The following is a 25,474-nucleotide window of genomic DNA, read 5'->3' as shown; positions in this document are numbered from 1 at the left end:
TCAGAGAAGCAAAAAGAAAAATTCCTACAAAATAATCTCCAATCTGGTTTCATCAAACTGTAAGAAATGGAAGAGCCATCACAGTTCATGTATTAGCTAAGGCTTAGAAAGGTTTTAAGTATTGCATGTACAGCTTAGAGGGATTCAGTCAAGACACTGGATTTATTTTGCCCTATTTTACATCTTGTGATTTCTGTGGACACTAGTGCAAACTCTGTGGCATCATGAAAAACTTTCTTTCTCATATGAACGTTCAAAGTAACTGAACTAATGTGAATAAAATAAGACCTATCCCAGACCTTTAATTTAACTACAACCTTTCAAAATTTAAGAATTCTAGCTAGCTGTTAAGGAAAAAAAAGGCAGTTTGGAAAGATTAAGACCATGTGAAGGATGCTCTTACAGAATTCAAGCCCAATTTAAAATAAAGTACTGAGAATAATCATATCTATCCTCATGCCTCTCTGGTCAAATTTAAGAGCTCATGATGAAAAAATCTCTTTACTCGTGAGACTGCCAGGCAGATTCTTCAGTCAGACCTCTGTAGGACCAGAGTAAGCTCTGCCAAAGTGAATGGGGCCTCTGGAATTGAGATTTGTTCTGTGTTAATGATTGAGGCAGATACTTTTGGGTATGGTGTAAAAAGGATTTTCCCTCACTAAGTATTAGTTTTCCGGAAACTACAATAAGAAGGTGAAGGGAAAGCTGAAATGGTTGCTTCATTCTTTTGAGATGCCCATCTCTCATTTCTAGTGCAAGTGACTTACTCTGAATTGCTTCCAACACCTTATGCCACTCTTTTTTTTGCAGGTAAGAGATTTCTGTGAAAGGGCTGCTACCATTATCAGTACTACACTTCCTAAAATAAACTCTCTTGTAAGTAAAACAGCATAATTATCTTCCAAATCGTCTTAGAAATGTTACTGATCGAAAGAAATTTTATTGTAGCTTCAAACCAGAACAAAATTCATATTGGAATTAACCTGCCATGATTTTATTTCTGAACTATAAATATACATACCAAGTGAAAGCTCACTGCAAAAGACATTAAGTGCTGATATTTTTATTGCTGGCTGAAATTAATACCTTCTCTTTGCTCCTTAAAAATAATTACAGTAAGATATGTAATTGAGAGCCTCCAACAAGCATAGAGTATTTATGTAATTTTTTTACTGAAAGAAGAGAATGATCTGGTACTTACATAGCATCCAGATTCGTCCCATTAAAAGCATGGCCTTGGATGCTAGTAAAACCATTATTGTAGAGTTTGCTGCAAGGAAAAAAAAAAAAAAAAGGGTCTTTTGGGTTGCTTCAATACCTGAATACCTAACATCTTATGTATCATTTTCATGGCAAGAGCACATTTATGGATGGGTTAATTTTAATCTCTTGAAGCAGCAATTATAGTGCAAGGTCAAACAGGTGCCCAGCAGCATTCTTGAGTGTAGTTGAATCAAGAATACCATGTGGCAGGTGTGCCATCTTTTACTTCTTTTCACAGCAAAGATAGAACTAGACTAAAACATTTTGCTATAACTTTCCCACCTTCAAACTAAAAGAAATAAAATTCTGCTAGGACTGATTAAGGAAGGCTAAAGGAACTAATACCTAGCAAAATAGGTATGATTTCACTATCAGGCCTGCCTGAATTTTTAGAATTAATTCTTTTGCTGCCTTAGAGTAAAAGGATTTTTTAAAAAGAATTTCTTTAGAATTCATTCTTTTGCATTCTACTGCTCTTCTTCCTACTTCAGGTCATAACTCATTACAATAATTTTCACTTCCCTCAGCCCTTTCTTGTGGCTCACACTGAGTATGACTTGCATAACTGAATTTTATTTAACAGTTTCCCTTCAAATATGACTCTTCTGATGTTTCTCACCCATTAGTTTTCATGGTATGTGCCACTTAGGCTACAAAAAAGTTAGACACAGTTCTAACCATGCTGTCACTTTACGGAAGGAGAACTCTGCCAACTTTTCCCTTTAATTTTCTCCAATATAACCATTCACTGGCATTAGGGTTATACAAAAGCAAAACCACTTTGGTCAAGCCAGTTTAAAGAAAAGGCAGCAGGCCTTATTCAAATCACTGACAAAGTAAATTTATGCAAACTAGATTATGGATATTACCTGCCTATATTTTTCTCTCTTACAAACTACTAGAGAGTAGAACAGAGATTTTTTAATTTATTTTTTAACATTATACCATATGCTTGAGAGAGGTAATTGCCTGTGACTTAAATTCAAAGAACTTACAGAGTTAGAGATTCATTACAAAGCCCATGGAAAGCATTTGCAGGCACTGAAGTCATGAAAGGATTGTCTGCAATTTCGCTGAAAAAGGAGACAAAACATCACAATCAAACATATGCCCAACAGAGCTTCTCCAGAACAGTTTTATTATTAATTGTTCTCTGCCTTGATAATAAATAAAAGTGTAGAATAACTTGTTTAGTTATATCTAAGGCCAGAAGATACATGTGGGATGATTAAGAATCAAACATGTTCCAGCACCCAGGAAGTGAGCTGTGAGGTAGATGGGTTTTATAGTCCTGGTGAAGTGTGTCAGCATGTGTGTTTACTGTAGTTAACAGCACAGACAGGTCCCTTGTCTCTAAGCCAGAGAATTAGCAAAGTAAATAGTGCTGCAGTATCGACTGAGCCAGCCCAAGTGACTTTAAAGCTGAGATCCTGCTCTCTAGCTAGGCTCAGATAAAACATCAGATAATGTTATTCAGGACAGAGGCATTTCACGTTACAGAACTGCATCTAGCACAAGTGAAATAACTTATGTGATCTAACCTAAGGATTCTTCTCAAGTCTTGTCCAAATGAGTGTTTTGCTATCTGTCATTTCTTAAATACTTTTTTACTCCCACTCTGCAGTCTTAATAAATGCTAAGTATCTTCAGAACAAAACTCTGTTGTGACAAAAGGGACAAACTAAAGAGATTTACTATGACTAAACTGGAGAAAAGAGAGAGGAAAAAGCTGGTAGAAACAAAGGGCAAAATGTCTGATTGTCCTTTTTCTGCTTTTTCCTGAATCGTATTAGAGTCTGGAAACCAAAATAGTCTGCAAATTTTTTTTTTCTTCAGTTTGTGGATTAGATGTGGTCCAGTAAGGCCACACCGTAACGTCCATGGGCCTAGAAGTCCTAACAATTGCCCATGTGACAGGAACAATTTAATTCCTTTTCTGTGCTAGATATGTGCATATATATGTGCTAACACTGAACTGTACTACAACCATTTTCAATCCAAGTAGTTTTCACTGGTAGGTGGTTTCCTATTTTGTTATTTTGGTTAGACATTTTTCAGATTGGTTCACTTTTCTAAACAAATATTTATTTGTAAGTTGTTTGACCTCAAAGGCCAATAGTGATATAATGAATGTTTTTTTTCGCAGGTATACCTTATTCATAATTTAGAAACCTATTATTCTTCAAGAGCAGGGTTTTTTTTCCTGATGAAAGAAACAAAAAGGCTATCTTTCATCAAATAACAATGTTTAGAAATACCTCCCTTGAAAGTGCAGGTCTACTCTTTAAAAAGTCTTTAGCATATAAGTCCCATGTTTATTTTTTGTTAGTGATCTTTATAAAAAATTTTCAAGGTAGCAGTAAAATAATTTTTTGCTCTCTGCCACTTTGAAAGTCACTGAGTTGGTTGGAAGCAAGGATACAGATGGTTGTATAAACTGCTTGTTTCATCTAGCCTATTTAATTCTTGGTTCTCTCTACTTAGTAAATGTAGTGTTTAATTTACAATCTCATAGAGCTTAATCTAAGCTAAAGCCCTTTTGGTCTTTGAGGAACTCCCTAATAGTTCTTAAGATGTAGGTGTATCCCACTGAGAGCTCTGACTAACTCAGTTTTCAATCTCAGAGGCCTACAGCCAAAGCAAACGTAGCAGCTCCAGGTTATGGAGCATGAGTTAGCACAAGGCTTACCTCTAGTCTCAGAAGATCCTTGGGAGGGAAGATCTCATTGCTCACTACAGGTCTAGACTTTTTAGCAAAACAACCAGCATTTCTACATTGCTCTGAGGTTTCATCTTGCAGACCATGAATGCAGTGGGGACTGACCATTCTTGACTAAGAACGTGCCTTAGCAGCACTGACACAATGTCTGGAGTAGACCATCAATCATGTCTTTGCAAGTCATCTTCTGGCATAATACTTACAATTTTTATAGCCTTTTACCTAGCCCATCCAGCAGTCAAGCCTCTTCCAGCTGAACACTGCTACAATATAAGATTATTAATTCCTCTCTAGGACTAAATAGGGACCAAGATACTTTTACCTTGTGTCAGCCTGCAAGTCTTCATCTGAGCTGTTCTTCCTCCTTGGCTTGATTACAACCGAGAATTTGAACTTAAATTGCAGATTAGGGCACAAAGATGGATGTCATCTTTGCTTTCTGGATACTAAGAAACACCTGATTTTTTTACAGCAGAACTCTTTGTTTCTGAAACACCTTTAAGTATAATAATGGGAAACCTCCCTGCCCCCCTTTGTGTTCCTATTCTCTTCAAGAAATTGTTCTGCAATTTGCTTCAAGCCATATTAAAAAAAAAAAAGGGGTGGGGTGTGTCTTTAAGTCAGTTAAAGTAAATGGGTTTTAAGGTGTGAGAAAGGAAGAAGGTCCTAGTCTTATGTAGGAGAGCCTCATCTGAACAAACCCAACTAAATTAGCAAAGCTTGCTAGTAGGACAATTCTTTCCAGCTGAGGACTTTAGTTAATGGCAGATGACTCCACCTAGAAGGTCTAGCTCAAAAGGCAGCAAGTGTCAGTCTTGGTGCTTTGGTCCTTCAGTGGGACTATAGACTTGTACTTGAAATGTGACCTTACAGGTAAGGTTCCGCAAGGGCATTTAGGCAAAGTGTGTGTTCATAGAAGCTTATGTTGTCAGTCTAAAAGAGCATGCAACTCATTCAAGTACTATGAAAAAAGGGTGAGTGACAGAAGGGAGATGGGTAGTCCTCCTTCTTAAAGACATGCTGTGCCAGCCTGAACTGACCTCACTACTAAGGCTGTCATGAAACTAAGGTGCTCCTGGTCTAGTGACTTAAGAGGTCTAATTTATTTCTCAGCTTTGGTGGTTTGCTTTTTAAGCTCCTTTTCTGTTTTCTTTATTAAAACATTAATAAATGAAGCAACATATTTTGGAGAAAATAAGTCTTCATCAAAATCTTCCTAAAAATGTGAGCTCAGCCAATGCTGAGCTTTTTAAAGGTGTAATGATGAACAGTTGCTCTCAAGATTGTCCAGTTCTACTGCTCTTGAGCCTTCTGTGCTCAGGGTGGGGGTCAGAAGAAAGAAGGCAGATAGCCAACAGAGGCTATGATTCAACAATATAGGATCTCAGCAAAGAGTAGTATCAGAAAATGTGCAATATAAGCTCACCATGTCAGCACAAATTTGTTAGAAGAATGTTGATGGGATGACTTCATGTTAGCAGGCTGTATGTCAGATTAGGTCTTGTGTGTCACACTATTCTGACTTCAGACTAATTCAGGTATTGCACTGCCATTAGAAAACCAAAATAAAAGCAAAAGGCCTGTAGAAGTTTGTGTATCATGTGCTTTGGCTAATTCAAGAGAAATGTGCTTCTGTGTCCATGTCTCTCATACAGGTCAAATGTATAGTGCTAGGTGACCTGGCATTTTCTAGATTTGGTACTAATAATCATTGAAATATAGCTTGAGGAAAAGTGCTTTGTCAAACTTATTTGATATTTTTCTCCAAGCCAGAAACCTTCACTATAGGTTTTCTTGGGGTCTGAGGATGGCAGTATTCTAACTAGCTGTGAGGACACTTACAGTAAAAAGTTCACATCAGAGGAGTTGATTTTGGTGAGGTCTGGAAATGCTTTGAGTCCGGTATTAAAAATACCACTGAAAGAGAGAAGAAACAGAAAGAATTACATGTACTGGATCACTGAACAACAACAAACAATGTATTTGTATAATTCAATAGCACAGGACAGTTATTTCATCCTCTTTATTGTCAATCAATTCATTTATAATCAACTGTTGAAAATATACGGATGTAAGAACAATTAAAAAAATCAAAGTACCAGATTTAGGATAAATTATAGAATCTAAAAAATGGGAACACAGAATAATAAGACAGCTAAGCAGATCTGCAAAGGGAAGTAGCCTGTGAAGTGGATAGGGAGAAAAAAAATTATAACTCTGGATTCACTTGAGAGATTAAGGCTGCTTCAGGCAAGTCTGGACCCCCAAATCCTCTATCTTTCACTGACGCTAAGAGCTGTTCAAATAGCCCTAAAAAGGAAAACTGCCTTCAAATATGAATGCAGTTAATGCTCCTTATTTCTGAAATCCTAGTGGAAATAACTTAAGAAAATATAGTTCTCAACTTTTGAAATAAAATTTTTTGGACTACTTTCTTTTACACACACACACAAACACACACGCCTTTCTAGAGTCTTCCAAACATTACTCAAAATCACAGAAGTTATTCTCTTTCTCATCTCTCTTTCCTATGATATAATTCTAGAATTTCATGGTTTGGTTACTCTCTGCTGCTCTTTAGAAACTTCATAGGAATACAGAGAATTCTTCAGGATTTCTTTTTTCCATAGAGGTCATGTGAAATCACATGTCTGTAGATGGGCTTGTCACATTTAGCTGACAAGTATGGTTTAAAACCCTGCATAACTCTCTAGTAAATATGAAAGATGTGTATATTTCTGGGGTGTCTCTTCTTCCCACTATTCCCTACAAAAATATTGTAAGACAGCACTTATCATAAGAAGAAAACTAACTGTGGAATTTTGCCAAGGAAACATTAGTGTTTTCCAGGGATTTAATGGATAAGAATAATAGCAAAATTACTGATGAATTTGTGAACATGTTTTCCTTTCTCGCAAAAGTAGTCAAAGTTTCAACCTCTACTCTAGCTGGCTTTCTGACATTAAAATAGAGCAACAGGGAAAAACATTGCAATCAGTTCCAAAATGAAATGCAAAGAAACAAAACTGCTATAGTGTAAAGAGTCATAAGTGCCAACTTGTTACAGGTGCTAAATACTTACAGGTATTTCAAAAGTGGGAGGTTCTTAAAGGCATCTGGATCTATGTAATCCAAGTTTCTAAGATTTCGAATTTCACTGTAAAAAAAGGAGGAACATTACTACATCGATCATTAATATTTAATTATTTATCATAACAGAAATCAGCAATGTTAAAATGAAATTTTGGGGATCCAGTTCCTGCAATGAGCTTTTGTATTAGCTAGCACTAGCTCAAGACTGCTATGCATTCTGAGCAATCTTAAAATGATGAGTTATAATCTGGATAGATGCAGTCCTGGAGACTGGCTAGTTTAAGCAATGGTGGAAGAAGCACCTGAGATTTGATTATGGATCCTTTGTCTGCATGGTCCTAAAATCAGAGCAATAGCCTGTGGTAATGGCTATTACTTTGAACATGGTGAGAGTTTTGTGTCTGTAAAGTTGACTAAAAAGAAGAAAAGTTAAACAAAACTTTCAGTACTGATGGGCACATGCTTTGCTGGGTAAAAAACTGGCTGGATGGCCGGGCCCAGAGAGTTGTGGTGAACGGAGTTAAATCCGGTTGGAGGCCGGTCACGAGTGGTGTCCCCCAGGGCTCGGTTTTGGGGCCACTCCTGTTTAACATCTTTATTGATGATCTAGACGAGGGGATCGAGTGCACCCTCAGTAAGTTTGCAGATGACACCAAGTTGGGTGAGAGTGTTGATCTGCTCGAGGGTAGGGAGGCTCTGCAGAGAGACCTGGACAGGCTGGAGCGATGGGCCAAGGCCAACTGTAGGAGTTTCAATAAGGCCAAATGCCGGGTGCTGCACTTCGGCCACAACAACCCCCAGCAGCGCTACAGGCTGGGGGAGGAGTGGCTGGAGAGCTGCCAGTCAGAGAGGGACCTGGGGGTGTTGATTGACAGCCGGCTGAACATGAGCCAGCAGTGTGCCCAGGTGGCCAAGAAGGCCAATGGTGTCCTGGCTTGTATCAGAAATAGTGTGGCCAGCAGGGACAGGGAAGTGATCTTACCCCTGTACTTGGCACTGGTGAGGCCGCACCTTGATTACTGTGTTCAGTTTTGGGCCCCTCACTACAAAAAGGACATTGAATTACTCGACCGTGTCCAGAGAAGGGCAACGAAGCTGGTGAAGGGTCTGGAGCACATGTCGTACGAGGAGCGGCTGAGGGAACTGGGGTTGTTTAGTCTGGAGAAGAGGAGGCTGAGGGGAGACCTCATCGCCCTCTACAACTACCTGAAAGGAGGTTGCAGAGAGCTGGGGATGAGTCTCTTTAACCAAGTAACAAGCGATAGGGCAAGAGGTAATGGCCTCAAGTTGTGCCAGGGAAGGTTTAGACTGGATATTAGGAAGCATTTCTTTACAGAACGGGTTGTTAGGCGTTGGAATGGGCTGCCCAGGGCAGTGGTGGAGTCCCCATCCCTGGAGGTGTTTAAGAGTCACATTGACATAGCACTTAGGGATATGGTGTAGTTGGGAACTGTCAGTGTTAGGTTAATGGTTGGACTAGATGATCTTCAAGGTCTTTTCCAACCTAGATGATTCTGTGATTTTTGTATAATTATCCTATCAATTTATAACCATCTATTTAGCTTATAATTTTATGTCCTATTTTTTTTGTTACTTCCTTCTTGTCTCTAACAGTATTTTGTATTTTTTTTCCTGTCACTTATACAGAACTCATCAGTAAATCCAAAAGATAGCTCAGGTCACTTAAATTAACTCCCTTCTGAGATGTTAAATGGAGACACCATTCACTGTATAGCCATGTCCAGCAGTATAGAGGATAGTGTATGTCTTTGCTTTATACTGATGCAAAATATAACAGACTTCATTCCTTACATTTTCTGTCCACAGTTATGTCTTTAAATACTTCTACCTGCGTGACAGCTTGGTCTGCAGGTGGCTTTTTAGGCTGCACATGTTGAAGAACCAGCCTGACACTGATCATGACAATGGCCATGCTGGGTGCTTTCTGAAGTAGGTGTGTTGGTGAGGCTGTTGCCCCTCCAGCCATCATGATCATTGCCTGGCATCACGACTCTGCCTCATTTTTCTGAAATGTTTTCTCTGCCCTTAATGCAGTTTTCCTCAATCTTTGTCATTCCTCTTTTTTTTTTTTTTCAGCAGATTTCTTTCTCTTCTAACAACAGTCGGCAGTCTGGCTGCACCAATCAGACTGTGCCAAAATTCCCTGTCTAGACTCAGTAGACCTACCAAATTTTAATCTCCTATGAAAGAACCCAGCCATACCCACCCCCATCACATGCACACTTTTCCTTGCCTGGCCTCGTTACTGTTGCCAGAAGGGGACAGCCCTTTTTGCATGTTTGCTTCTGTTTCTTTACCCTAAACCAGCTCCAGACACTGGTCTATTACTCTGCGGGAACAATTCTCAGCCTTTCTTATATAGAAAGAAAAGTGCCTGTCTTCCTCCTGAGACTAGCTGTGGAGCAGTGGGCTGGGGGAAGCACTTCTTGCTACTTATATAGAGAAATTTGATGAAGATGACAGGTATAGATGGCATGGTGGTGCAGGTTTTGTGGGTGATGTTCTGGTCTGAAGTCAGTCCAAAAAGTGGTGCTACTGGGCAGAGACTTGATGGGAAGAAACCAGTAGTATTTAATTTACCATGCCCTAACAGTGCCAAGTAACCTACACAATATAGGTATCAGGAAGTTCAGTTTTAAGGATACCTCTGCCACTGGAATAATGTTTACAGGATAAAATCAACCCAGCCAAGTTCTCTGAGAAATAAAAGTGGGAAAAGAGACATAAGACAGTAGATAAATCAGTATGTAGATACAGGTACCAAGACTTCAGCCTCTCTATATACTGTTGTACTGACAACACAGTTCTGTTCCAACCTTTCAAGTCTTTGGTTTTTACTCTGTTTACTCCAGCATTGCAGGGAGACAAGGATTCACCTTTTACTTGTGTGTTAAACTGATGTAATTAATAGCTATACTACTGCTATATTCACAGTGCTGTATTCAAATATTCATGTCTGTTAGCTAATTTGAACAGTATGGTTTCTGTATTTAAAAGAAATCTCAGTGTCAGTCTCTTGCTTCTCTCAAATTATTTTGTTAGTTATGTAGCTATCACACTCCCAACAGTGGAATTTTGTCCATAAACTTTAACTGACATGTTTTTTCCATCACTGACTACATTTAAAATGCTGGACTCATGAGCTTCCTGGCCAGATATTCTTTTGTTGTGGACCAAACATATTCCAGGGAAAGACAGTGTTCAGATCAACCTTCTGCCTGGAAAATGGGTAGTGCATTGGAGTACCATAGACTCATCACGTTTTTGCTATTTGCTATTCATAGTATTCTGCATAAATGATTTGGATGAGGGTACTGAAAGTAAGAATTCAAAATCTGCAGATGGTACTAAAATTGAAAGCACAAAATAATGCAATGAGATTCAATCAGATTTTGATTTATTAAGTAACTGGGCCATGAGAGGACATGTGCTGTTTAACAAAGGCAAAAGAAAAACTAATTAATCTGGGAATAAAAGATTTAAAATTGCCAGATGAGACAGTTGGCACAGTAATCAGAGAAAAACTTAAATAATATGAATGAGGAAATCAATATGATTCAACTGAACACTGGGGAAAGGTTTATGTCCCTGCTGTTTGATTTCCTTGAATTGGTAATGCTGTGATTAGGAAAGACTTATGTTTTAATATATACTGTATTTATATTTGCATTTCATCCTATACTTTGTATTACAGAGGTTTCTTAAGCCCAAAAGGAAGAAAACGGCCCATTGTGGCAGGTACTACAGAAATTAACAGCAGACAGCCAGTTGCTTAGAAGTGTTGAGTCAAAAGAGATGAGAAAGAAGATGAGAGAGATATAAAAAGGTAAAAGGTGATTTGACCAAAGTGAATGCTATGCTTAAGAAAAAAATCAGGAGAAAAATCCAAATTTCCCTACTTCTAATGTGCCTCTTGCACTTGACTGGCTGAATATGTGGCCTCTCATTTCATATGCATGAAAAAGAGAAAGATCTTCAAATTCGGTTCCATTCATGAACTGTGCTGCTGTCCTTGTTTTGCACACTCAAACATCATTATCTCAAGAGTACTGGAAGGAATCCCCCCCTAAAATCACAGATTTAAAGGGTGTCAATAGCTCCATCAATATTAGAGCCTATGAAGTTAAGCCCCTAAGGAGAAAAGGTACTTGAATAGTTCTGATCTCATCAGTTAACAGGATAGTGATAAACAAACTGGATTTCACAATTTCTTTTAATCAGTCATGAGTAATATACTCACAGTTACCTAAATGTTATATGATAATAATTTCCAAATTGTAATCAAGAGTGCTGTGGTATAAGAATTACTTCCAAAGGATCAAAAAAACTAGGAAAAGCAAGTTGATTATTGATAGATTCATTAGACAGGGTTTGCCCTTTTGTCAGCAAGCTTTTCTGAATTAGTGAATTGAAAAGATTGAAACCCACTGATTTAGAAAGTTAGTTTCCTTTGAAAAGGAGCTCTAGGAAAACTATTAGCTTTAGCTGCCTAAAATGCAGATAAAGACAAAGAATATACTTAAAAATGTCTAGTAGTCTAGTTACCAGGTATCTAAGTGTCTATGAGAGCTGATTTTAAGTCACTTTTGAAATGGAACTTTGACAGACTCTATAAATACAAATTAATCTCAGCATACAGTGCTTAAATTCTGCACCCAACAGCAATGTAACAATTCAGAGATCTTCTGGGAATGAAGTTGCAGATGTGCAGAGAAAGTCACTTACTGATATAAAGTCCTGTGTCAAGACTTACAAATAACTATGAACTTAGTTCTGTTACAAAGATATAAATATTTAGTTCCAAATCCAAATTAATCTAAAGATGAAATGATTAATAAGAACTATTCAAATATTAGTCTAATGAATTAATCGAGACATAAATTCATGAGATAACTTCTAGAAAGATTAATAAGCTACTTAACATCCTATATGAATTTAGTAACATTAAAGAAAAGCACAAACTTTTGCATATTTAAGTGGCTTCTAAATTTCATTTGAAACATCTTTCATACCTGCCTTGCAATATTGACACGACCTTGAGTTTGTTCAAGACCAGAATCCATAAATTGCAAATCCGGCCATAGAGTCTCAATATAATCGTGTTATGCTGAGACACCAATGAAGACTTAGGATATCCAGATCAGCAGTTCTGAAACGTTTTAAATCAGCCCTTTTTTTCTCTTGTAATAACTTGAGACCCCTCTCTACCTTCTTAGACTTACTTTGCCTATAGCTTCCTTGGCTTCTCTCACTTGATATATATACTTCCATGTTTTATTGTCCACCTACAGCCAAACTATCCATGTAATTTCATCTGCATGCACTTGTCAAGCCTTTGCACTGCTGGCTCGAGCTCCCAACAGTCTATTCCCTACCTCCAGACTACAGCTTTTAACAAGGTTTTTTTCTGCACAGCACTCGTCCCAGTGCCCTGAAATTCACTGCAGGTATACAGCAGTCCCCCCAGATCTCTTCAATCTCCCTCTCCAGTTGCTTCTCAGATATTTCCATCAAACCACCTCTCCTTTCTGCAGTGCCATATCCCACGACCTGGCTCCATGAGCTGTCCAGGAAAAGTGCAGCGCTGGCCCAGTGCTGGTGGAGCTGCCCTGGCCCTTGGCTCCAGCTCACCACAGCTCACTGCAGAGATGGAGAGCAGTCTCCCACCAGCTATCCAAATGGTGTCACATATAAGAGAACAAGCCACTTGAACCATAACCTTTGGCACTGTTCCCAAATGCTGAGAGGGCTTTTCATGTGGTTGTATAAGAGAAAAGAGCTTTTGGAGTGAGGAGGAGAGATCAGAGGAGAGTGAGCAGAGACAGAGAGAAGGGGAAAAGAAAGAGTGAATTTTTCTGGGGTTCCTTCTACAGGAATGTTTTCCTGAGAAACTAATTACAAAAGCTTTTTATTCAGTGTAATGCTACCAAGCTACAGCTCTACTAGTAAGACAACTACACAGAAACACTGACTGCTAATTAGACATTTTCACAATTATATCTAGAAAAAAATAAACACTTATGCCATTGTATGGGAGAGACAGTTCTGAATTTGTAAACATGTTAAGTTTGTCTCACAGACATACTTAAAAAAAAGTAAAGACAAAAAGAAGGAACAAGAAACCATTGTGAGACCAATTTAACACAATTGGGGAAAAAAAAAAAGCACAAAGTCTTGGACCTGATTTTCGTCTTCATAGAGTGGGAATTTTGCCATTAATTACAATGAAAATGAGATCTGGCTCAGTAAAATATGGCAGGTGATCAGTATCCTTAGTTTGCAGAAGTTGCTCGGCACTTGACAGGCACAGGTTCATAAAAATATGACCTATGCTTAAAGAGAACTGGGGTCTGGAAGGAACAGAAAGTCAGGACAGAGGTGCATGAACTGAATAAGGACCAAGAAAACAGAATGCTGAAGATCAAATCTGAAGCACAGTAACAGGCTTGGCAGACAGGAATGATGAAGAACACAGGATGCCTATTCACATAACACTTGATTCAAGCCAAGGCAATTAGTTCTTCCTTTCCACAAACACTAAATTTTCCCCTAAGAAGTTCTTATGTTTAAAAAAAAATGTTTTTAAAATGAAACTGTGAGTATAAGTTTAAATTAGGGTAAAAAGATTATTTACATAAAACTGCACTTTATGAAAAGTCCATGAAAAACAACCTGTGAATATGAAACACTGAGAAATGACCATTAGAGTAACTTCAACCTCCTTTAAAATACCCTATGATAATCTTTACCCAGTATTATTTTAGCAATAATACTTTGAAAATACTATGCAAGTGGAGAACTTTAAACAAATGCATAGCACAACATATACATTTGTCCCTGAATAATCTTGTTGTTTGGAAAGTAAATCAAACCCAACAACAGTAAGTGTTAACAAATCAGAGGAGTTCTGGAAGCAATTCAGAAAAAAGGTCAGATTTATAAATTGCTTTCTTTTACAGCTTATATTCAGCTGCCTAATTTGCCAGATGCCTGGATACTCCCTGATTAAATAATACATGTGCCTTACTTCCAAACAGATTTTAAAAACTTGGTAAGCACTTTTGAGTGGTAGAGGTAGCCCTTCTTAGTGGGATATCTGCAAAGGTTTGGGGTTTGCCTATAGCTTTTGTGAGTAGAGTTCTAGTGTCTTGTCCTGAGTAGTACTTTTGGCTCTTGCACAGAAAAAAAAAAAAAAGTATATCTTGTATATCTTTGTACAGTTTCTTTTTTGGTAGTGCCTTATGAGAAATATAAGGGGTCTCACATTCCCACAACCCTTATATAGCAGATCAGGAAAGCACCTCCCCACCCTGCCTGCCCTCCAGCCTGCACCATAGGTGATGTGAGTGTAGGTACCCGTGAGCTCTGCTGATTCCTGCCCAGGCCTGCAGCTTTCCAGTCATGGACAGCACATCCAGACCTGGGATCCGGCACGGGTGTGATAATGCAGATTTCAGACCTTGCTGGTGTGCTCTGGCCTGACTTCAGGGGGGGCCGTGACAGAGACATACTTATGGCAAGAGGCACTGGCTGTCCTCCCAGGTAGGAATAGAAATGTGCTTTAGGGGTGGTTAGAGACTGGAGGAGGACAAGAGAAAAGGCTTCTACTCATAATCCTCTCCAATCCTTTAGATAGTAGAAAGTAATGCAAATTAGGCAGTGCTACAGAGCACATCACAAGAATGAGTGCCTTTTGTAACTGCCCTAGTGCATCATTTGGTGAGGACTGGTCAGAACAAAAAGGTATAAAAACACTTCTCACGAGTCTTTGTCCATAACATTCTCATTCCGTTTAATAACCAGATAAACCCTCTTCATTTTACTAGCGCACATCCAGAATGATTACTTATGATTCTTCACGTCTGCTGCTAGTGCCATTTTACTCTGTTTTACTTTATTCCTGGTGCTTATATTACTGTTTCACACTTACCTTCAGTAATTTGACAGAAGTAATTCTTAGTTGCCAGTTTATTTCAACTTGCCATCAAGCTCACAATATAGTCCCACATATTTTTTGCTATGGTTTCTTACACTTCATGGAAGGATACAGAAGAGCAAGGGAACCAAAAAGATGAAGGGAAAGAAAGCACAAGCCAAAAAAGAGACTGAATCCACATTAGAGAGAAAGGAAATGGGAAAAAGAATATTTAGCTACAAAGGAGACAAGAATGACAACTCAAACATCAACATGTATGTTTTTTCCACACATCCCCAAATTTATTTTATCACCATATTCATTTATTTAATTACAGTACTTACATATGAGTGACTTTACTTAAACTGTTGAAGGAATGGGCCTCCAAACTCTGAAGTGTTTCATCTATGGAGATGTAGCTAAACACGAGCAAACAGAAAAAGAAACAAGTCTCAGACCTTGGCAAGTCATGGCTACTGCCCGTCATGCCACTTTATTTTTCCTCTCATTTTTTTTCTCATCCAGCTGCCATGACACTGCCAGACACACAGACAGGGTCTGAGGGAGGAACTTTTAACAGGATTTTGATTTTGACTGGTGCCTTAGATGCAAACTACACTGCAGTATACAGTTAAATCAAAAAAACACAGTAGTGCTATTAAGCAATGAAAGCAAACATCCATATTTCACATTTCAGAATCATATTTCTTCCCTTTTCCCCACTTAAGATCACCTTGGAGTTCTCTAAGAGGATGTAGCCTGCAGGTAAATTAGCATATTTCTCTATATTGAAGAATTAAAAAGGAAGGAAAGAAACAAAGATGGTCCTTGGGCCATCACTGCAACAACTGTTGCAATTTCTCTAGAGAGAAACAGAACATCAGAGCAACTGATGCTTTGATATTGCTGAGGAAAAAAACTTGGTGTAACATGAATTTAGAGGGAAACTCTAACCATACAGTGAATGTTGTAAAGGATGTAAGGAGCAATGTGGGTCAGACTCAACACCACACAGCAAACTTAAGAAATATTTGCACACAGTTTAGACTGAGTAGCATTTGTACTGCTAGTGATCTACTGAGCGTGATGAGAGCGTGAGCTCTGTAGAGTCTCTCCACCATCATTAGGAGGATGATAATACTGGAACTACTGTTAAAGGCTTTGAAGTGTGAATAAAGTTGCAATACAACTAACTAGTGCTGATTTTCAAAGTAACTAACTGACTTACTGCTATCTGGGTTAAGTTACCTGCTTCTGTCTTTCAAAATATCTCTTAGTTTTAACATTTATTAATGCTGGAATAGCATTTAAAAGATGTATTCCTGTATTTTATTTACTTTTCTAATTATATTTTATATCATATTTCTAACCTATAGATCTTTTAATATAATTGGAATGCCTTGTATATTCTTTATTATTAATATTAGAATATTTAAGTACTATCTTTAGATACTCTTGATCAAAGTTACTGACTCAGTTTTTAATATTCTACATGGTTACACATACCCTGAGCAACTTGATCATTGTTTTAAATGCACAAAATTAAATTGACTAGAAGGGTCTTAGACATCAATTTTAGATGTTAAAATCAAATAAAATGTAATAATAAGGAGACTGTATCATATGCCTTTCCTCTTTTTTAATCAGTAGACCTGCAAAGACCTAGAATCATGCTTAAGAAATATCCAGTTGGTATTTTACATCAATTCTAATTGTGTTCTGTTCCTTAAACAAAACAGGGAAGATTTTAAACATTATTTCATTTTTTTCCAATGACAGTGTTAAAAGTAATAATAGTAAATAACAAATTAAAATATGATCATTTAACCCAGGAGGGCTTTTTAATACAATCAATTATGGATCATATTTTTATTTTTTGTGGAAATTTTAAAGAAGATAAATCTTTATATCTTTCAATGGATATTAAAAAATATTTAAAATGTTTTAAAAAATTTGAAAGAATACATTGTGACCAGCGCATGCTCTAACAATCAGCGGATGACTAATACCACTAACTGTTCCAAGGGAATTTATGTCCTCTCCAGACTGGAGCTAAAAGCATATTACCTGAACTAATTTTAACTCTTCCAAGAGTTTTATGAGATTTACTTTTATTGGTCACTTTGGAGATGAATTCAACAGTGTTTGAAAACATACCAGAAAAGTAACTAGTAGAGGTTGTATGACCAACAGATCTTTTTCTACAGTAATATTGCTTTTACAAATCTACTTGCCTCTTCCAAAAGGAAGGAAGGTAGTAAAAGAGGAATACAATGAAGAAAGTATTTCCAGTCTGTACCTCTGTGACTGAGTATTGCAGAGTTAGATGTTTATGTGAGATGCTTTAATTTTGTTTTCCTGTAAGCAATAAATGTCTATTGCCCAGGAAATTGAAGCTTCAGTAAAAGAAAATTAATTATTCAATTTTAACAGACCCTACATTTTAAAATACCAAAACATAGGTTATGCCAGTAGCACATTAAAAAAAAAAAAGTTATTCTATGTAGGAAACAGCTATATATAGATGAGCTTGACAGAAAATGAAATTAAACATGAACAAACATTGCATCCTCATGCTGGGACTAGGAATTAGAGAGTACTTTTTGTGTGCGCCATGATCAAAATGGGTCACCTTATATCAGGCAGGCAAGTGCTTTTCTCTCACATACGAGAAGAGGCAGAAGAGCAGCAACAGGGATGCCTCCTCCCCTCCCTCACCCCTACAGCCACCATCTCCCTTCCCACCATGCTGCATGTTGCATTCACTATACTGCCTGGCTTGGAGCTGATTGAGTTACAGTTTTATATCTTTCCACTGTGGGACAGAAGTGGGAAGGAAACAGCTTATTTTCTTTGCATGTTGACCTACACTTTTCTGCTTCATAAGCAGCTGTATTTGTCTACATTAATTAAACCAGAGGGAAATGAGTAGTTTTATTTGCTTTAGTGTCACCTAGATAAACACTCAAAACCCACACAAACACATTCAAAATCTCCTCTGACAGGAATGTCAAACAGAAACATACATTAATGGTGCATAAACATTTGCTTCCAAGTGTTGAGAGTGCCTCCAAAAACCTTTGGGCTCTGGCTAATGAACACATACTACAACACATTAAATGCAAGAAATAAAAATCATAGCTATCAGAACTGGGAGGAGTCGCATCAGAAGAAGAGGGAAAGCTCTTTAAATTCCTGTTTTGAAGGTGTGTTACAATTTAGCACCTCCTCTCCCTACCAGCTGTGTTTGATCTGCAGGATTTCAAAATGCCTTCAACACCCATCACGGGTACAGTCATAGCTTAAACAACAAATGCACAGCTTCGGAGAAAGTCTGTTTGAAGATAACGCTTTAATCACCATTGCCCATTCAGAAAGAGCCTGAGAACGCAGGATTTAAAACGGATTGTCACGTGGCAGTAGCCATAAGGCCCTCTCCCTGCCCTTATTTTCTTCCTTCTCCCTCTCTCTACCTTTCTTCACTTCTTTCCAGCCTCAACATCCCCTGTGTTGCTGTACTGCTGCCCACTGGCTGCCTTTGTTCTCTGCTGCTGATGGAGGGCAACTCTGTGACATATGGGGTATTTCACAAGAGGAAAACCAGGAGCATCTAAGGCAATCGAAGCCCTGAGTTGGGCTAGCACAGGGGAGAGGGGAGGTGTGGGAGCACTGCAGCGCGGATGCGCACTAGGTGCAGGGAGTTGTGTGGTGGCACTGGCTGTGGGACAGCAGTGTGCACCAGTGTGAAAAGGCACTGTGTTGCACAGAGGAAAACAGTGCACAGAGGGGCTGCTGCACAATGCGGGGATGCCACTTTGCATGGAGAAGCTGGGGAGAAAACTGCTCAGAGAGCTACAGGTCAGGTGTGAGGTATTCATGAATGTGACCCCAAAGCATCATTCTGAGCCTGGGAAAAAGGTTCCTTATCCTTGACCTTAAAAATACTGAATGTTCAACCTGTCTTAAGTCAGTAGGAAATACCAGGTGAAGCCCTTCTATCAAGATCTAATGTATTTGCAACTTGAAGGATGTAAACCAGATATTTCTCTTGCATCTGCATACCTTATAAAGCCTTTTTTTTTTTTTTCTTTTCAGTGCACTGATGCATTTCTGACAGGAATTACCTTTGCACTTGAGCATTTCATTGAATTGCTTTTTATTTCATTCCTGTGACAAAGCAGCACAGGGAAACAATCTCTACTTCTGGCTATCAAGAGTACATAGATATGCATTCATGTAAGAGAAACAGTAGTTCTAAAATTTTTGTTTAAACAAGGTTCATAAAGAGGACAACTAAATTTTCTATTCAGTACAGAGGAAAAAAAGGTTTATTTGTGGAAATTATATAGTAGAAACCACACAGCAAAACAAAGTGGAACAGTAAACACAGTCTCTATCACCCTACTGAAACTTCAGAACATTTTCTAGATGAATTTACAAAGCAAGGAATGATCTGGTAATTTTCATTACTGTTGGAAATTCTGGGCTGGGAGAGGCAAATGGTACATTAGAGGCCAAGACATACACACTAGAGCAGTTAAAATACGGGTACTGGTTCCTTAACCCAAAATTTATATCAAGAAGGTGGGAGTTCATGATTTGTAGTAGTAGTAGTAATGCTATAAGAAAAATCCAGAAGGGCATTGACACTATTGAAAGTTAAACCACTGTCTAGTCTTCACAGGCTTTTTAAAATTAACAAGAGAAATGTGGTAATCCAGAAGGCATTACACAGCAGGAGAGTGTAACACTACCACATCCGATCATGATTTTAAGTAGGTTACGGCTATATTCAACTGTATTTATGCTATTTTTCTACACATAAATGTGGAGTAGGGGGAAAGTAACACATATTCAGATATTTTCTTTAAAGAATAATTTGGGGGAGATGTTGACATTTGTTTTCCCAGGTAGCCTTGAAATCACGAACCAAATAAACTGACATGGATGCCAACATATTATCTTGAGATGTGTCAAAAGCACCTATTCATCTCATTCAAGGCCATAAGTTCATTGTAATGTTGACCTTCCTCTTCAACTGAAATATGATCAAAGCATGCAACAGAGTGTTACTACCAAACAGCATAGGCAAAAGATTGTCATTGTCTCAGTAATGCCCATGGAGAGTGACTAGGTGGCTAAGTGTCCTTAACCTACAAGGTCACCAAGGGATCTACAGACAGGCAGTGTGAATACCCCCTCCTGACCTCTGCTGACATGGCAGTTAGGAAGATTTGGTGTAACAGCCTTTTGGCCACTAGAAGTTTTTGGAGGCTAGGCATCTTTAGAGAAGGGTTCACTGAATTCTTCAGATGAACACCTGTGGTTTTACAAATTCATAAATATTACAATGTGATAATTTTAAAATCTGAAAAGCATCTAAGCAATGGATTATGTGTCACAAAGCCACAGAAGAGTTGACATCCTTCTACATTTAATAAAATTTTAATAAAAATTTAATAATATTTGATAAAGTTTATCAGGTTTATATATGATACTATACATCATATGAGGGACATCCCACCTCCCCACCCCCACCCCCAACAGTACACGATCTATCTGATTAAACTGAGATGGTAAATGAGGGAGCATGCAGACATTCAAGAAGAATTACTTATAAGAATTTTAGAAAGTCATTACTTCAATACATCTGGATGAAATTATAAAATATAATTAGGCAGACCTCCATGTCCCCTCAAAATACTGTTTCATGAATTCTTAAACAGTAGTCCATCTCAGCCATTCAGCCAAAGCTCAGCTGGAGTTGAAACAAGAAGATCTCCCGTTGCTACATTAGTAAGAAAATGCTGAACAAGAAAAATGTGGGCCTCTTGCTGAATGAAGTGGTTTATTTAGTTAACAGTGGACACAGACAAAGCTGAACACCAGGCTGGATAAAGCCCAGAGCAATCTGGTTGGACCTTATATTTGGCTCAACTTTGAGCAGGTGATGGTTTAGAGGCCTCCTGAGGTCCCTTCTAAATTACGTGACTCCCTCATTCTAGGGAATGAATTGGGAGATGGAAGAGAAGTTCCCTTAATCAAATAGCCATGCACAGGATGATAGATTATGGGTGTCATGGTTCAAGCCCAGAGGGAAACTGAGCACCACGCAGTCTCTCACTCACTCCTCCTGCAGGGATGTGGAGGAGAAAATACAACAAAAGGCTCCGGGATTGAGACAAGGACAGGCAGGGATGTTTCACCCATTATACTCACGGGCAAAAGACAGACTCCATTATGGAAGAAAGAACATCAATTTAATTTGAACACCACCACCACCACTAATTTACCAGTCAAACAGAGTAGGACAGTGAGAAATACAGCCACACCTTAAAAACACCCTCCCCCCATGCCTCCCTTCTTCCTGGGCTAAGTTTTGCTCCTGATTTCTCTGCCTCCTTCCTTCCAGCAGCACAGGGGGGCAGGGGTGGAGGTTGTGGTCAGTTCATCACCCGTTGTCTCTGCCGTTCCTTCCTTCTCAGGGGGAGGACTCCTCACACTCTTCCTCTGCTCCAGCGTGGGGTTCCTCTCACAGGAGACAGTCCTCCACGAGCTTTCTTCAACGTGAGTCCTTCACATGGGCTGCAGCTCTTCACAAACTGCTCCAGAGTGGGTCCTTCCCACGTGTTGCAGTCCTCCAAACTGCTCCAGCGCAAGCTTCCCTCAGAGTTCTGGCCTTCTTCGGGTACAGCCATCTGCTCCACGGGCTGCAGGTCAGCATCTACTCCACTGTTGACCTCCATGGGCTGCAGTACAGCCTGCCCTCTCACCACAGGCTGCAGGGGAGTCTGCTCCAGCACACCTCCGCCCTCCTCCTCCTCTTCTTCAACTGACCTCAGTGTTTGCAGAGGTTTCACCCTCACAACCACTCTTCGTCTCAGGTTCCCCTTCTTAAACATCACTAATTGGCTCAGCCTTGGCCAGAAGTGGGTCTGACTTGGAGCCAGGGGAGTTTCTAGAAGCTTCTCCCAGGAGTCACCTCTGTAGCCCTCCTCGCCACACACAAACCCAACACAGTGAGCCAACCAGCAAGAAGAAGGAGAAAAGCTGGGACAACTTCATCTCAAGACTGCTGACATCAATGAGCAGTGCAGTGCAAGGGTAGCCACTTTCAATGGGACAAATGTGAGGCAAATAGGTAGAGGCTGCTGGTTGTGCATTTACGGATTGTATCCATGCATCTGTTTACACAATGGAAGTCCCTCTCACATTACACAAATAGTAAAGCTTTGGTGCAAGTCCATCCCTAGTCTAGAAATGCCACAGGGTCTCCAGTGAAATGAGTTACAAATCATGCTGGGAGCTGGCAACAAATTTTTAGCCAGGACCAGCAATAGGATATGTTCATTTGTTATGAATGAAACCATTTCTCATATTTTGTGAACTGCAAAAAAACAAAAAAGTTTTATAGCCTTATTTATCACATCTACTTCAATAAAGTTGTGCTTTTATCCAAAAATGCCTAGTATGCCTTCTTATAGCTGGTTCAGGTTATATATAAACAATGTGATGATTACCTGCAGTTCTAAAATGTAAGTGGTAAGGTAGCAAAGGTACAAGAATATTTTACTTTCAGAAGATTTTACACACAAAGACAGAATTTTGGAGAAGGAAAGTGATTTTTGAATAAAAGAGCTAAAAGTATAATATCAGAAACAGAACTTACATCCTAGAGATGTTGGGGAGATTGGAAAAAGCGTCACTTGGAATTGTTCTTAGATGAGTCTCCATAAACCTCCTATAGAAATAAAAGTTTGGCAGTTAATACCCATTGGTAAGTACCAGTTAACATTAAAAAGTCCTACACAGCTCCATCTCTGCTTCAGTATTTCTATTCTTATCTTCCCTTTTCCCAACATTTCCATCTTTACCTTATTTCTATTCCTGTTTCATTATGTGGCTTGGTTTGCTTGGTGTGCTCCCTCAATCTAAAATACAGCCTTCTGCATTGTCTCTCCTAGGAACTCAGCATTCAGTGGTGATTGATGGGCCTTCTAAAACTCCAGAGCATAACCAGCAAACATATTTGCCCATTGAAGTAAACAAAGTATTAAGGGTATAAGCATTCTTTTAATCATTTCAGGCTCCACAAAGATATGCCATGTCTTATTCCAAGCAAGAAATTCAAGTATACCAGCCAAAATTGAATTAGAACAATTGCATACTACCTCCACAGAATTCTCCATATACATTTTAATAAATATAACATTCTTCCTCCCTAAACCTCTGATGTGGGGATGGCATGTACATTGTTATTTTTTAGCTTCAGCCCAATTAAAGCTGCACTTCAGGAGAGAATATAATTATGTATCTTACCCATCTGCAGGAGGTTTCAGAAAAACAGGCAATATCTAAGGGAGATACTTATCAACAGTCAAGTTATTAACACAATGAATCTCTAGCAGGCTGACTCCTCCAAAAAAGGAGGAAATGCTTTGGAAAATTAGTCTATAATGTCTGTTAAACTTACAGTTACAACCTGTAATTGCTGGATGAACTAGTCTTTAGTTTTCCAGTATACCTGGAATACACTTACATAATTTATAGTCAATGAATAGTCTGAAGAATAATCAAGAACAAATGATAAACTTTTCCCATAGCTGCTGTTTAAGAACAGTTCAATAGAAAAGAAATAAACAAATTAAAATGATTTACTAATTCTGTTTTCTGTTTCATAATGTGAAGTATCTGATCACAATAATTATATTTGATTTACACAGACAAAAATCACCTTAAGATTTATCAAGCTTCTGGAACTTGCATACAAGAAATAAAAATATCTGTAGAAATTCTTAAAACTTCTATCCTGAGTCAAAATGTTAAGATTTTTTACCCCCCCACCCCATCCTACTGGGGGTGTGTGAGTGACTGCGTGGTTGCTTAGCTGATGGCTGGGGTTAAACCACGACACAAGGTAAAAGTAATAATAATAGAAGTAAAAAATAATTTCACAAAAATATTCCACTAATAAATCAAAATTAGAAAAATAGGAGAAAAGTTTTGCTCTTACATATGAAGCACTACTAACTCTTCATACGGATTACAGTTCTTGACTATCCATTTAACAGCCCTCTATTTTAATGTTAAGCAAAGCCATAATTACACCTCAGAAGCCAGGAGTTCCTCACTTCCACTTGTGCATTTAAGTCAGAATTGAAGCGTAGCTGATTTTTTTCTTTGAATGTTAAATACAGTTAGAGAAAGACTAGTACCGAGGAGTTACATCAAAATTCAAATAAAACTGTTTATAATTGTTGTTCTCTTTCCACTGCACATATGTACAAGAATAGAATCTGGCCTATGACTTACAAAAGTCAGTTTTCAGTGTATAAGGAGGTTAAACTGAAATCTTTGATAGGCATTTCATTTCTTACATGTGACCATTTTCAAACATTTAAAATTAGTGAATATCAGAAGTACCGAGCACCTAGAAACATCAAGGGATTTTCCATTTGAGAGCTACAGGCAATCTGTGTGTACATGTAACTGCCACAGCCTCTGCCTACTTGCAGTTGACTGTTTCATTTCTATTACTGTCTTGTGTTAGAGCAAAAAAAACACCAGGGGAAAATGTAGGAGACGTATACATCCACTTCAATCAACCTATTCATCTGATAACTAGCACTAAGAGTGTGCACTATGTAGCCAAAATACTATTAGAGTGAGAACTTACAGACATAGTTGTGACAGAGTACGCGGAAATCTAAGGATAAATCATTTCTATTGCTCTCTGCCTTACTGGGTAAATAACTTGGAAGCTTTATTTCTCATTGCTGATGAATCCTGACTCAATGCTGATGTTCTTACAATAGCCTGAAGGCATATGTAATATATTATCTAACACCTTACACTAAACACATTTATAAAAAGCACTGGCCTTTTAAAAAGATTTTTACAACTGCATTTAGCTACAAGCCTGTCAAGAGTTTGGGGTCTGTTGTGGGCTTCTTGGGTGTTGGTTTGTTTCCCAAGCATGAGACTGTTCATCAAGACAGGGCAGCAGCAGAAAGGTGTCCTTCCTATCTGTCACCTGTGAGAGATTGGTGGGAGGGAGCATTCCTTCTCTGAACAACACTGACCATGACTACTTCTCCCTGACATTCTCTGGTCCCCTATACCAAGCCCAGATCAGGCTAAACAGCCATGTCTATCACCTGAGTTCTCAGAGCAGAAAAAAAAACCAGAACAGTGCGCTAAATGAAGAAGCTAAACGCTTAGCTGCAGTGTTGCAGAGATGGGCACAACTGCATGAGGACTCTGATGGTAGATTTAACTGGCATAGTCAGACCTTGTTCATTTGCTAGATGTTGGCAGAAGTGGCTGGACACTTTGGGTGTTCACTTCTTAGGTCTTCTTCATGTACAGCCCAGTAGATTAATATGAAATTAAATCAACAGTGACTTATATTGGTAAACTGGTCAGGGTGATGGAAAAGTGAAACACATTCCTTTCAGCCTTTT

The 25,474-nt window shown here is 38.6% G+C and overlaps 1 protein-coding gene across 3 annotated transcripts in view; it reads right to left on the bottom strand.

The window, feature by feature from the left end:
* The window catches only part of TSHR (thyroid stimulating hormone receptor), a 68,570-nt gene that overhangs the window by 22,220 nt on the left and 20,876 nt on the right, over positions 1–25,474 (bottom strand). Inside the window, exons 2-7 of one of the 3 annotated variants that reach the window (XM_074824862.1) lie at positions 22,681–22,752; positions 15,356–15,430; positions 7,065–7,139; positions 5,825–5,899; positions 2,259–2,336; positions 1,202–1,270 (exon numbers count right to left, since the gene is read on the bottom strand). In XM_074824862.1, the coding sequence (XP_074680963.1) occupies positions 1,202–1,270; positions 2,259–2,336; positions 5,825–5,899; positions 7,065–7,139; positions 15,356–15,430; positions 22,681–22,752 (444 nt within the window). The remainder of the gene's footprint in view (positions 1–1,201; positions 1,271–2,258; positions 2,337–5,824; positions 5,900–7,064; positions 7,140–15,355; positions 15,431–22,680; positions 22,753–25,474) is intronic. The other 2 variants (XM_074824863.1, XM_074824864.1) reach the window with 2 other exon arrangements.

Source organism: Strix aluco, chromosome 4 (assembly GCF_031877795.1).
Source record: "Strix aluco isolate bStrAlu1 chromosome 4, bStrAlu1.hap1, whole genome shotgun sequence".
NCBI classification, from domain to species: Eukaryota; Metazoa; Chordata; class Aves; order Strigiformes; family Strigidae; genus Strix; species Strix aluco.
The sequence above is the reverse complement of the archived record's forward strand: the minus strand, read 5'-3'. Positions and strand labels throughout refer to the sequence as shown.